The 11,791-nt window shown below is 34.3% G+C and overlaps 1 protein-coding gene across 1 annotated transcript; it reads left to right on the top strand.

The window, feature by feature from the left end:
- The first annotated feature begins 1,313 nt into the window (after positions 1-1,313).
- On the top strand, positions 1,314-6,998 carry LOC103314754 (esterase FE4). Its single transcript, XM_064357522.1, has 8 exons — positions 1,314-1,560; positions 5,167-5,292; positions 5,341-5,859; positions 5,907-6,075; positions 6,124-6,302; positions 6,353-6,503; positions 6,555-6,687; positions 6,739-6,998. The coding sequence occupies exons 1-8, from the start codon at positions 1,342-1,344 to the stop codon at positions 6,908-6,910; spliced, it is 1,668 nt and encodes a 555-aa protein (XP_064213592.1). The 5' UTR covers positions 1,314-1,341; the 3' UTR covers positions 6,911-6,998.
- The last annotated feature ends 4,793 nt before the right edge of the window (positions 6,999-11,791 follow it).

Below are 11,791 nucleotides of genomic sequence, written 5' to 3'. Positions count from 1 at the left end.
ACGCGGAAAAAGAATAAATGGCTTAAATCGCTTTATGTTGGCTGGAACTGACGATTTCTTCCTAATTTCTTAACTAGTAACTAGCAGTAACTCGACTGGCTCACTGCACCTTATTTAAAATATTAAAAAAATCAATAGACCAAAAAAGAAAAAAATATCTAATATAAAATTGACTGATTGACTAAAAAATGACTAAAAATCAATGTCGAAGGATATTCTTACAATTTACAAAAATTTTTTCATGTTTATTCACACTTACTTTATTTGAATGGGTACAAGAAATTAGATATTTAGTTCAGTAAAGGTGGATTATTTTATTATTATTGATAAAATTGAACGGTTTTTTGGTTTTTAAAAGATGTTTTTATTAGACGATAATCTTAACAGCTGTTTCGTAGATATATATATATTAATAAAACGTGACAAATGTAATGAAACAACTATGAAAAAATTTATAAGACAAGACTTAAAATCGGAAAACATTTAACAACTGAGGCTTCAAAAAAAGGTCACCAAGTTCAAAGAATAAGAAACAACGGTGTATCAAAAATACGTGTCTTAATTTTAACAGGTAATAGAGCTCAACAAATAAAACATCTTTTCTATTTGTAATTTTTCAATAAAAAAATCGCAAATTTACTTAAAATTTGGAAAAAAAAACATACTGAAACGTGTACCCGCCTATGGGTACAAAAATAATAGAGCCGAACTATTTTCGTTATGATAGAAACGGACAATTTAAATAATTTAAAACAACAATAAAAATTGTTGCTATGAATACAAATTAATTATTAAACACTGACCGGCTCGTCTGCACAAAAGAAAGGAGAAAACAGTGAAAATCATAAATAAGAATTTTGCAAAATGTTACATAGAAAAGTTGTTTTATTTGATGAGTTTTATTACGTATTAAAATTAACACCCGTATATCTGATACACTCTGTAATTAACAAAACAAATAAAATGAAAAAAAATCCTTTTACCTGTTCTTTCCACTTTTATAGTATATCTTGTTTTCGACTCTTCTTTCAACTTCTTTTTTCTTATGCGAGCAAATAGAATCGTTGTAGAAACGCAGCTAAAGTAATCTACTATGATCACATTTTTATTATGAAATGCAGCTGATCAATATTTATGTTTCACAAAATTGTCAGTGAATCAGAAACATTATTATGCCGTTATGCAAACTATTCCCAACTGGAAATTCCAATATTGTCTCGTGTTTGAATGTTTTACTTCGCAGTTTTGATTACTGAGTTATCAGTCAAGGCTCAAAATAAATATTGGGAAAACTTGTTGTGGAAGTGTATTCCCAGAATTGCAAGTATACCATAAAACCGAATGCCTTCGCAACTTACCTCAGTCGTTTCAAGAATGTGGTCAAAGCAGCTTTTAGTTATATTTTTTTTAAACTATTTATTAAAATCACAAAGTGTTGAAGTAACCACTTCCTTAGGGAAAATTTTAGGGTCGACACATACAACACGATTGGGGAAAACCATCTTTGCTTTTAGAGGAATTCGCTATGCAAAGGCGCCAACGAATGAACTCCGATTTAAGGTATTTTCATTAATATTAAACCAGTGGCGGCCCGTGCGTTCAGTGCAACATTTACAAATTAAATTTTACGCCTAAATATGAACATAAAAGCCAAATTTTATTAAAACACGGCGAAAAATCATCTAATTATGCTCAAAACTGCGCGGATTTTTTCAAAAAAGCTAAACTCAATGAAGGTGCAAATTGGTTCGAAACCATTATTTTTTAATTTTCAAGCACAATTTTGAGCTAAAACTGATTTTTCACAATTTTGCTCTAACATACAGGGTGTCCGTTTTTCCCACCATGGTGATCTCAGTTATTATAAGAGATACGAGGTGGTTAAAAATAGAACAAAGTTGCGTATTTTTGTACTAACAATTATCTGAAAAAAAATTAGATGTGTCATTTTTATAATTTGAATTATTTGAAAAAAAAAGTAAATTTATAATTTTTGTCGTTATTTCTTTAAGCGAAAACTAAAGGAATAAGATGTTTTTAACTAGGACATTCTTCAGGCACTTTTTTACATGGAATGTAAATCTGTCAAGTTGTCAACTTTTTGTTGGGAATTAGAAATTCATTAGCCATAGGTTCTTTACACTTTTTTTACTCTTATATATATCTCAAAATCGACAACAATTTTCAACCGGAAACCATCGAGACGCCTCCAATTGGCAAATAAATTTTGAAAGCAGTAATTTTGAAAAAATTTCGTTCTCAAAGAAATTTTTCTAATTTTTGCAAGCATATTTACAATGATATTGTGCTTGAATGGTGTATTTTTTTCCGATCTTGCGTTTTACACCCAAGTCTCAGATCAGCAGACCAAAAAACGGATTCAATACTAAATAAAAAATATGTAATTTTGTGGGGAATTGATTTCTAATCATTTTGCTTTTTGTTTGGTACTGTTCCGTGATCTATTTTTTGAGATATGTATAAAAGTATGAACACATCATTTCGACAGTTTTCGGGGGCCGCCTTAAAGTTTTTCAAACCAACATTCCATGAATTTATATTGTTGTCACTGACGGATATTACAATTTTGAAGAAAGTTTGTCGTTTGTTTAATCAGAAATGTATTTATGGCAAACTATGCAAAAATAGCTGTAGTTAGTACAAAATTTTTACGTCAAAAAAACCAAATAACTTGAAAATTATCACAGAGGTATAGAGAATGCTAATACAAATCGATGCAGAAAAAAATTCTTCTCCACCTTGTAAAATAAAAATTGGGACATTTCATTTGAGTTTATTAAATTCTTATACAGTTTTGAACACACTATAAAAGAGATATAGGCTTTCTCTTTTATTTCTCCAAATATGATTTCGAAAACTCTAAAACTGAGAGGGTTACTGATTTTTTTAGTGACAGGTGCAAATCCAAAAATTTTCAAAAAATCTTAAATATCCTGAAAACGGATAAACTTAAGTATAGAGAAAGCTGATAAAAACTTTCTTAAAATAACCCAACTAATCCAAAAACACAGTGATAAACATAGCTTTCCGTTTAAAATAACCGGAAGTGCCGCCATCGTGAAAATTTTAAGCAGAACTCAACGGATTATGGCTGAGTATCAACTTTCAAATAAATATCTTTATCAGAATTTCAATACTTCTAATGTGAGGTTTAGACAGAACATTTCGTATAAATAACAATCCCATCCAAATAGCGGTAGAAAAGCTTTGAAAACAACAACAAAATATGTCTAAAATAATCACAAAATTAATTTATTCTCAAAAATAGTTGCTCACCAACTCTGAAATGGGCTGTGCCGCTTTACCAAATAACTCAGTGGTTCGGTGTTCCAGTCGTTTTAAACAAAAATTAAAACAACTTTACCCATTTATACAAACAAGAGAAAAAGGTTTCATTATTAATTTGTACAATATTCAGAAAATTCAATTAGCATTGGAACAATGAATTTCTTCATCAACTAGATGAAAAAAAAAACGGTCTGAATTAAAACTTACACGGACGAAGTCACTGTGCCTGCTAGTACTTCAATAAAAAAATTCAATCAAAATTACTAAACTGGGGGTGGTTAAAAGAAGAACCAAAACTCTTATAGGTTTATTTTCAGAGATTTTTTCTCTGATTTGCTCTACTTTCTATCTTCTATTTCCTACCCTCACCCTTTATTGTCTGATCTTTTTTTTAGTTTAGTTTTTATCCTCCCTCTTCTATATTATACATATTTATTTTCTCTCTTCTTCTATTCTACGTTCTTTTCGCTATCCGAAATCAAATAGGTATTGGCAAATATATTTCTCTTTCTTATCTACCTTCTATTCCCTACTGGATGTTGGTATGCAATATTTTCTATCATTTGTTCTCCGTTTCCTCAGTCTTTTATTTTCTTCCTTCTTTTTTTCCTGCTCTTGGTTCACGTATCGCTGTTTGCTGTTCTTTCTTATTCTTTTTTTTTCTTTTTCCTTCTTTCTTCTTTGTTTAGTCTTCTTCTCTTTCGTTCATTATCTTTCTTAAATTCTATTTCTGTCATTCTTCTTATATTTTCTTTCTGTTTTCTATACTTTCTGATCGCTCCTATCAGTCCTCATTCCTCTGTTCTTTCAATAAAAAAACAGAACATAGATCTATATAGAAACTTTTTTGTTGTAACCTATAAGAATTTGTGACCTAAGGTCACCTAAGGTGTCTCTCCCCAAAGTCTTTCAACATTTTTCCAAATATTCTGCATTGTTCATTGATTAGCTTATACCGCCTGTTCCGTCTACACCCCACATAAGAAGTATAAAGTTCTAATAGATATTTATTTCATAGTTGGTATTTAACCATAATCCGTTGAATTTGCTCAATGAAAATATTTTCAAGATGGCGGCACTTTCGGTTATAGCCGGGTTATACCAAAAATCGCCATCAACTGTCTTATTTTAAATGGAAAGCTATGTTTTTCACTGTGTTTTTGGATTAGTTGAGTTATTTTTTATCTGTTTTTCCTATACCTAAGTTTAACCGTTTTCGAGATATTTAAGATTTTTTGAAAATTTTTGGATTAAGTGGCAGGTCACTTAAAAAATTGGTAACTCTCTTAGTTTTAAAGATTTCGAAATCATATTTAAAGAATTAAAAGAGAAATAATAAACTCAAAAATTTTAAGATTGAGTTTGGACAACTTCAAGTACCCATAACTTAATTTTTTCAAATGGAATGTCCCAATTTTTATTTTACTAGATGTAGAGAAACTTTTTTCTGCAAAGGTCTGTATTAGCATTCCCTATACCTTCTGTGATAATTTTCAAGTATGTTGGTTTTTTGATATTGTAGATATTGTTTCCATTTAAAATAAGGAAGTTGATAGCTACTTCCGGTGTAACCGGAAGTGTCACCATCATGAAAATATTTTCATTGAGCAGGACCTAAGAAATTAAGGTTGCATACTAATTTTCAGATGTCTATCATTATTAGAACTACCAATGATTCCAATGTGGGGTTTAGACGGAACACCTTGTGTTTCTTTGAAGAATGAACTGCTTTTAAAATATCTTCATATTTTAAAATCCAATAAAAATCATAGACGAAATTTGCAAAAACAGTACTTTTACCGTTTTTTAGTGCATTTTTTGGAGTTATACTAAATGAGCTCTCAATTTTTCTTCAAGCCTCCTGTTCCGGTTGACCCTTGGCCTGGAACCTACAATGCAACAGAAGATGGCCCTGTTTGTCCCCAACCTGTCTTAGTTCCCGCCTCGGAAGACTGTCTCTTCCTCAATGTTTACACCACTCAAGTATAGTATCGTCCCCTCATTAAATTCACACTCAATTCCACTTCATAGCTGTCTGCTAAACGCCCGGTAATAATCCATTTGCATGCCGGTGGTTTCTACAGTGCCACAGGACGCAGCAACTGGGGCGGACCCCAATATTTCCTAGACCAGGACATTGTTTTAGTCACCCTAAACTACCGAATCGGTTCTTTGGGTTTCCTCAGTTTGGGAAAAGAACTTCCAGGGAACAACGGACTTCGCGACCAAGTAGTCGCCATGAAATGGGTCAAACAACACATCGAACATTTTGGGGGGGATCCAAATTCTGTAACTCTTTATGGCTACAGTGCAGGCGCTTGGAGCATTAACCTCCATATGGTATCGCCCATGTCGCGTGGTCTATTCCATAAAGCAATCCTTGGAAGTGGGTCAGCTGTTGGACAATGGCCTTTGCCCAAAAACCAAATAGAAGTGGCCAAAAGACAAGCCCGAGCTCTAAATTGTTCGGATAATAACTCCCAAGAAATCCTGGACTGTTTGAAAACGAAATCGGCCGAAGAACTTGGCAATTCTTTGTTCCAGATGATGGTAAATTTCATTTTGCATGATTTAATAAAATGGATGAAACGTTCCAGGAATTTGGGATTAATCCCGTTCTGATTTGGTCGCCTGTTATTGAAGAAGATTTCGGACAGGAACGTTTTCTCCCAGACGATCCCTTCAAACTAATTAAAAAGGGAAATTTTGAAAAAATCCCAATAATCCTGGGGGTGACCCAAGATGAGTTTGCAAATATGGCATTTCGTAACACTTTTAACGCAGTTTGACTGTAATTGTGTAATTGTTTTCTAGCAATGTTAAGCAACGCAACGCTGTTGCAAATGTTAAGCGACAACTTTGAAAAATATGCACCGATTTGTTTCATTTATGAAAGAGAGACACCAAAATCGAGACAAGTCAGTAAAGGCATTCGGAAGTTTTATTTTAATGATGAACCTTTAACCAATGATTCCTTCAAAGGTTTAGCTGATGTTTGTGCTTTAGTATGTTTTTGCAAATTTGTAATTTTTAAGTTTTTTAGGCTTACGCCGATTTGGTGGGATTTCAAGTCAATCGGGCAGCAAATTTAATATCGCAGTACAGCACCCAATCTGTTTATTATTACAAGTTTTCGTACCAAGGACGGTACAGTCATTTTTATTTACCTGATTCGAATGGAACCATACCTTATGGTAAGGCCCCTAATAAAAAGCATTGATTTATTTGGTTAACACTTTTTGTAGGAGTGGTACATCATGATGATTTGATTTACTCGTTCTATATTTCTACACTTTTTCCCTTTTTCAATGCATCTTTTCCTGAAAAAGAGATGGTGCAAACACTGACGACTTTGTGGGCCAATTTTGCTAAAACGGGGTGAGTTTTTTTACGGGATTTTGTTAAATTTCTGAGTGTTTTTATTTATAGAAATCCAGTTAGTGAGAATAAAGGAACAACTGCATTTCCGATATGGACTCCCTATGATACAAAATCTAGGAAATACTTAGATATCGGCGAAAAACTTGTAATAAAGGGAAATATGTTTAAAGAAAGATATGATTTTTGGAGTAAATTTTATCCGATTTGTAACTGCGTTTAAAAACAACTGGAACAAGAACTATGTAATATCCGTTATTTGATTTTTTTATTCAATAAAAAATTGGCCATGTGTCTCATTATTTAAAATATTTTTTTGAATGACATATTTTTTTTTACCAACGAAGAACATTTATCTACAGTGTGGAATTTTTAACTAGAATAAAGTTCAGAACTTGAATATAGGCAATTTTTGTAAAAATTTCAGAAACAGGTCGCTTTTTGTTTTTTGTGGTCCATCATTTGATGGGCATGGTTTTTGTTTATTTGCTGTCAAAACTGCACAGCCACCTTCAACTTTTTTTTTCAAATATAACGGTATGTCATGTGACACCTCATGTAAAAGAGCACTTTACAAGGAATACAACGCACTCTTTGTTTTCTGAATATTTCCAAAGCCTACGCGATAAAACAATTAAAGCAGTGTGGAATTATTGACTAAAATAAAATTTGTAACTTGGATATAAGAGATTTTTGTAAAAAATTTTGAAGCAGGTCAATTTTTGATTATCTTTGCACTTCATTTGGTGCATGCGGTTTTTGTTATCTGTTTTCAAAAATGCCTAGCCATCTCTTGACTTTTTTTTTCAAATGTAACGGTATACCATGTGTTACCTCATGTGAAAGAGCACTTTACAAGGAATACAACGCACTCTTTGTTTTCTGAATATTTCCAAAGCCTACGCAATAAAAAATGAAACCCAATTTTTATAAGTTGAAATTAGGCAAATCACACTAGAAATCTTGCAAAATGTTAGAAATTCATGCTACTATCGTTATGTTATTTCCCAAGAGAGGAACGGTGCCAATTTTATTGTTATTATTATTAGAAGGGCCATCGAGCAGAGGGTTATACCCTGTATTGCCCGCGCTACGTTAATGATGGTATTACAAGTGGGAATGAGCAATAACTGATTAAACGGCTAATTCAATTACCGTTCCTCTTAAAAGAGAGCTTTGCAGTTCATTACAGGTTTAAGTACTTGTCCAAATTAATTTTGAATTGTAAGACCGACGTGCAGTCTAACAACTTATCTGGCAACGAGTTCCATTTGTGAAATACTCTTAAAGGTAAAAAATACTGTCGGGCAGTGGTCTTAAATGATTCACCTCTAAGTTTGAGCTGGTGTCCACGAGTTCGATCCTGACCATGCAGTACGAAAAGATTCCGTATGGAAGGATCAGCATCTGTAAGAGCCTTAAAGGTAGTAATCAGATCACCTCTGACTCTACGATCTTCTAGGGTGGTCAGATGTAGGACTTTTAATCTTTCGGGGTAGCAGGGTCGAATTCGACCAAATGGAATTCTGGTGATTCGACTCTGAATCGACTCTAGCAAGTTGGAATCTCGAACCAACGTGGGGTGCCAAACTGCATTGCCAAATTCAAGCATGGGACGAATAAACGCTTTACAAAGTTTTATCACAGCTGCCGCTTGTGTTCCCTGAAAAGCTTTGCGGAAAATGAAAGTTGCAGTGTTAGCTTTTTTGACTACTCTGTTAATGTGCCTTGTCCACGACAGATCGGAAGAAATCTCAAGACCCAAGTCGACGTGACTCTTGACTTTGACTAAGGTGCTACCATGGAGTTGATACAAATATCGCGGGTTTTTGCGACCTATATGAAGCACTACGGACTTATCGAAATTTAGAGGCATTAACCATGTTTTACTCCACGAATAGATAGAATCATTAATGTCATGCGATAGAGCCAATGAGTCGCCACTGTAAATTTTAATATCATCTGCATACAAAGACCAAGGTGAAGTTATTACCCGAGATAAGTCGGCGCAGTAAGTTATGAACAAGAGAGGACCCAATACTGACCCTTGTGGCACTCCACTTCTCACCGACATGGGCATGCTTGACGCCTTTCCAATTTTAACTGTGAAGAAACGATACGATAAGAAAGAGTCAATCCACTGCAACAAATTACCTCCAATCCCGTAATGCTGTAATTTTAACAGTAAGCGTTTTCTGCGAAGTCGGTCGAACGCTTTCGAAAAATCAAAATAGATCACGTCAACGTTCTCACCATTATCAAAAGCCCTGGACCACTCGTTGAAACAGGCAAGCATGTTTGTAGTGATGGACCTACCCTTTATAAAACCATGTTGTGGAGGAGGAATAATATTATACGTCAGAAGGTGTTGTCTTAAGCGGTCACATACAATTGATTCCATAATTTTTATAACCAACGAAGTTAGACTTACAGGTCGATAACTTGAGGGATTGAACTTATCTCCTTTTTTTTTATATATGGGTTTGACCACGGCTAACTTCCAGTCTGAAGGTAGCGTCCCCGTTTGTAATGAAAGCGTCATTAGTTGAGCGAGTGGACCAGATAGGCAGTGACAACATTGTTGTCGAGCAGTGATTCCATCAGAACCAGGCGACACATGATCTCTTAATTTCAGAATTTTGTCGATAACTATTTCTTTAGTAAATACAACATCAGATAGTAAAGGTGAAACATTCGCGAATGAAAATGAAGGAAAATTGGACATTGTTTCATCCGAATAGTTACGCAGAAAAGATTTCGCAAATTCATCGGCAACAGCATGGTCATCATCGATTAGGGATCCGTCAAGATGTTTTAGTTTGGGAACTGTTACTGAGGCTGATGTTTTGGAACGAACTTACTTATAGAATAATTTGGAATCTTTAGATGCAGCTAAAGAGTTTTTGTATTTGCGCCTAGCCTCTTTGATTGTTTCTCCGAGCTTATTGGAAAAGGATCCATGAACCGAATAGTCCGATTGTTTACCAGAACGTTTATAGATTTTCCATAATCTAAGTTTTTCTCGTATCATTTTTAATATACGAGCATTAACCCATGGATTAGTGCTAGATTTTTTAAAGGAGAAGGTGACTGAGTGTTTAGAGATAGAATTGTCCAAAGCCGACTTAAATGCTTTCCAGCTGGCTTCTACCGATTTATTACATAACAAGCTCTCCCAGTTGATGCTCTGCAATTCGTAGCTTACCAAATCGAAATTTGTGACTGATTTGGTTATTGGAATCACCTTGGTGCAAAGTTGATGGCAGATTTGCAAGTCAGCAGTAAGGACTGCATGGTCTGACTTACCAATGGGCGATTCATAACTCACATTGTTAATTAAATGTTCATCCGATGTAATAATCCACTCCAGAATAGAAGGACGCTGGTGTTGTCTAAAACGAGTCGGCTTGTCAATCAGCTGACTTAAATTGGAGTTAATAAAAAAGTTTGAGAAAAGCTGAGAAGTACAGTTTGGTGATTCAAAGTACGATGCAGGCCACTGCATGTCTGGGACGTTAAAATCTCCAAAAATGATCACTTTAGAAAAATTGTTAACTAGTGCCGTTAACTCTCTGCACAACCCTTGGTCTTTGGAGAAAGACATATCTCCTGGACGATATAAACACCCCAAAAGTAATGTACACGAGCCACTTGCTAGATTTAAGAACAGACATTCCACGCCTTCAATTGCTACATCTACAGTAGTTATTTGAAACTGCCTGTAGAGAGACTGGGAAATGTAACTACAAACACCTCCACCGCGTTTCCCTTTGCGATCAGATCTGTACAACTCGTACCCTTGTAAAGAAAATAGTGAATCCGGCATAGAGTCGTTTAACCATGTTTCAGTAAGGAAGATCAATTGAGGAGCCTCGTGATTAACAAAAGCGACAAGCTCGTCATACTTGGCAGGGAGAGACGCTATATTGGTATAAGCCAGATGATAAGCAAAATATTTGACCGTTTTGGCAAGCATTATGATCGATGAAAGTGACTATACTAAAAGTAGTTTAATTTTGGCCGAATGTTGTATAAATGTATCAAATAACACTTTCCCATCTGCTACTAGTTTTGTCTTTGTTGTTACTATCCGAATGAGTGAAACAAAATACAAACCGTCAAGCGTAGCGGAAAATGGGAGGGTCTACCAGTCGTTCCCAAACTATGGGATGCCATTTTGGTATTTGTTATGTTTATTGTTGTTAAATAAATTAATATGTCTTTTGTTTGTTTGCCGGGTCAACTTTATAAACAAAATGTTTACTATTACCAACAAATATACATGTTAATTATAAATTTCAATTTGGAAGTGATTTTTAAATCCCAAAGACTTTTTAATGTGAACAATTTGTAAACAACATTGTCGTCATCATGGAAAAAAGACGAAATTAAAAGGTGGCTTGAAGAAAAAAAATAGTGCACCCACAAAATGCTTTTAAACAAGAATTTTTAGCAATTGCAAAGTCTAATAAACAGGATATTAATTACAAAGTAGACAAACTTGTTGAAGAACACGGCCATAAAGTATTAAGATTGCCGCCTTATCAATGTCACTATAATCCGATAGAACATGTTTGGGCGTTAAGTAAAACTTTTTACGACAAACATATCGGGAAAGTTGATTCTACCGATGAATATATTTTACAAACGTGGCAAAAGGCTTTAAATCAAGTTACACCAGAAGTTTGGAGCAACACACTCAATCATTGGGACAAACTAATAAAGGAAGACATAAAAAAACAAATTTGTCTTGACCAGGTGCAAAAAGAAATTATCATTAACGTGAATTCGGATAATGATAGTGATAGTGATAGTGATTTCGGAGAATTTGACGATACAGCTAGTGAAAATGAGAGTGAAATGTTAATTAAATCGTAAATAGATTTGTAAATATTGTACATTTAATATTTTTATACATTTTTTGTAAATAAAATTTACTTGTTGTCTGCGCTTGTTGCATTATTTGAACATGTTGAGAACCACTGATATATTTTGGGTGGGTGGCGTAGTTGAGCTTGCGAAAGTTTCGTGTCTCTTTTAAATGACCTAAGTGCGAGAAAGACAATATACCCCTGGCTCGAGCCGAGGGCGGCCCATCGTTTAT

Source organism: Tribolium castaneum, chromosome 6 (assembly GCF_031307605.1).
Source record: "Tribolium castaneum strain GA2 chromosome 6, icTriCast1.1, whole genome shotgun sequence".
Taxonomy (NCBI): Eukaryota; Metazoa; Arthropoda; class Insecta; order Coleoptera; family Tenebrionidae; genus Tribolium; species Tribolium castaneum.
The sequence above is the reverse complement of the archived record's forward strand: the minus strand, read 5'-3'. Positions and strand labels throughout refer to the sequence as shown.

Bases quoted from the DNA above. Each gene is read 5' to 3' on its own strand.
- LOC103314754 (XM_064357522.1), top strand. From the start codon at position 1,342: ATGCCTTCGCAACTTACCTCAGTCGTTTCAAGAATGTGGTCAAAGCAG. The intron at 5,860-5,906 runs GTAAATTTCATT...GAAACGTTCCAG, and splicing joins ATTCTTTGTTCCAGATGATG to GAATTTGGGATTAATCCCGT. The intron at 6,504-6,554 runs GTAAGGCCCCTA...CACTTTTTGTAG, and splicing joins GAATGGAACCATACCTTATG to GAGTGGTACATCATGATGAT.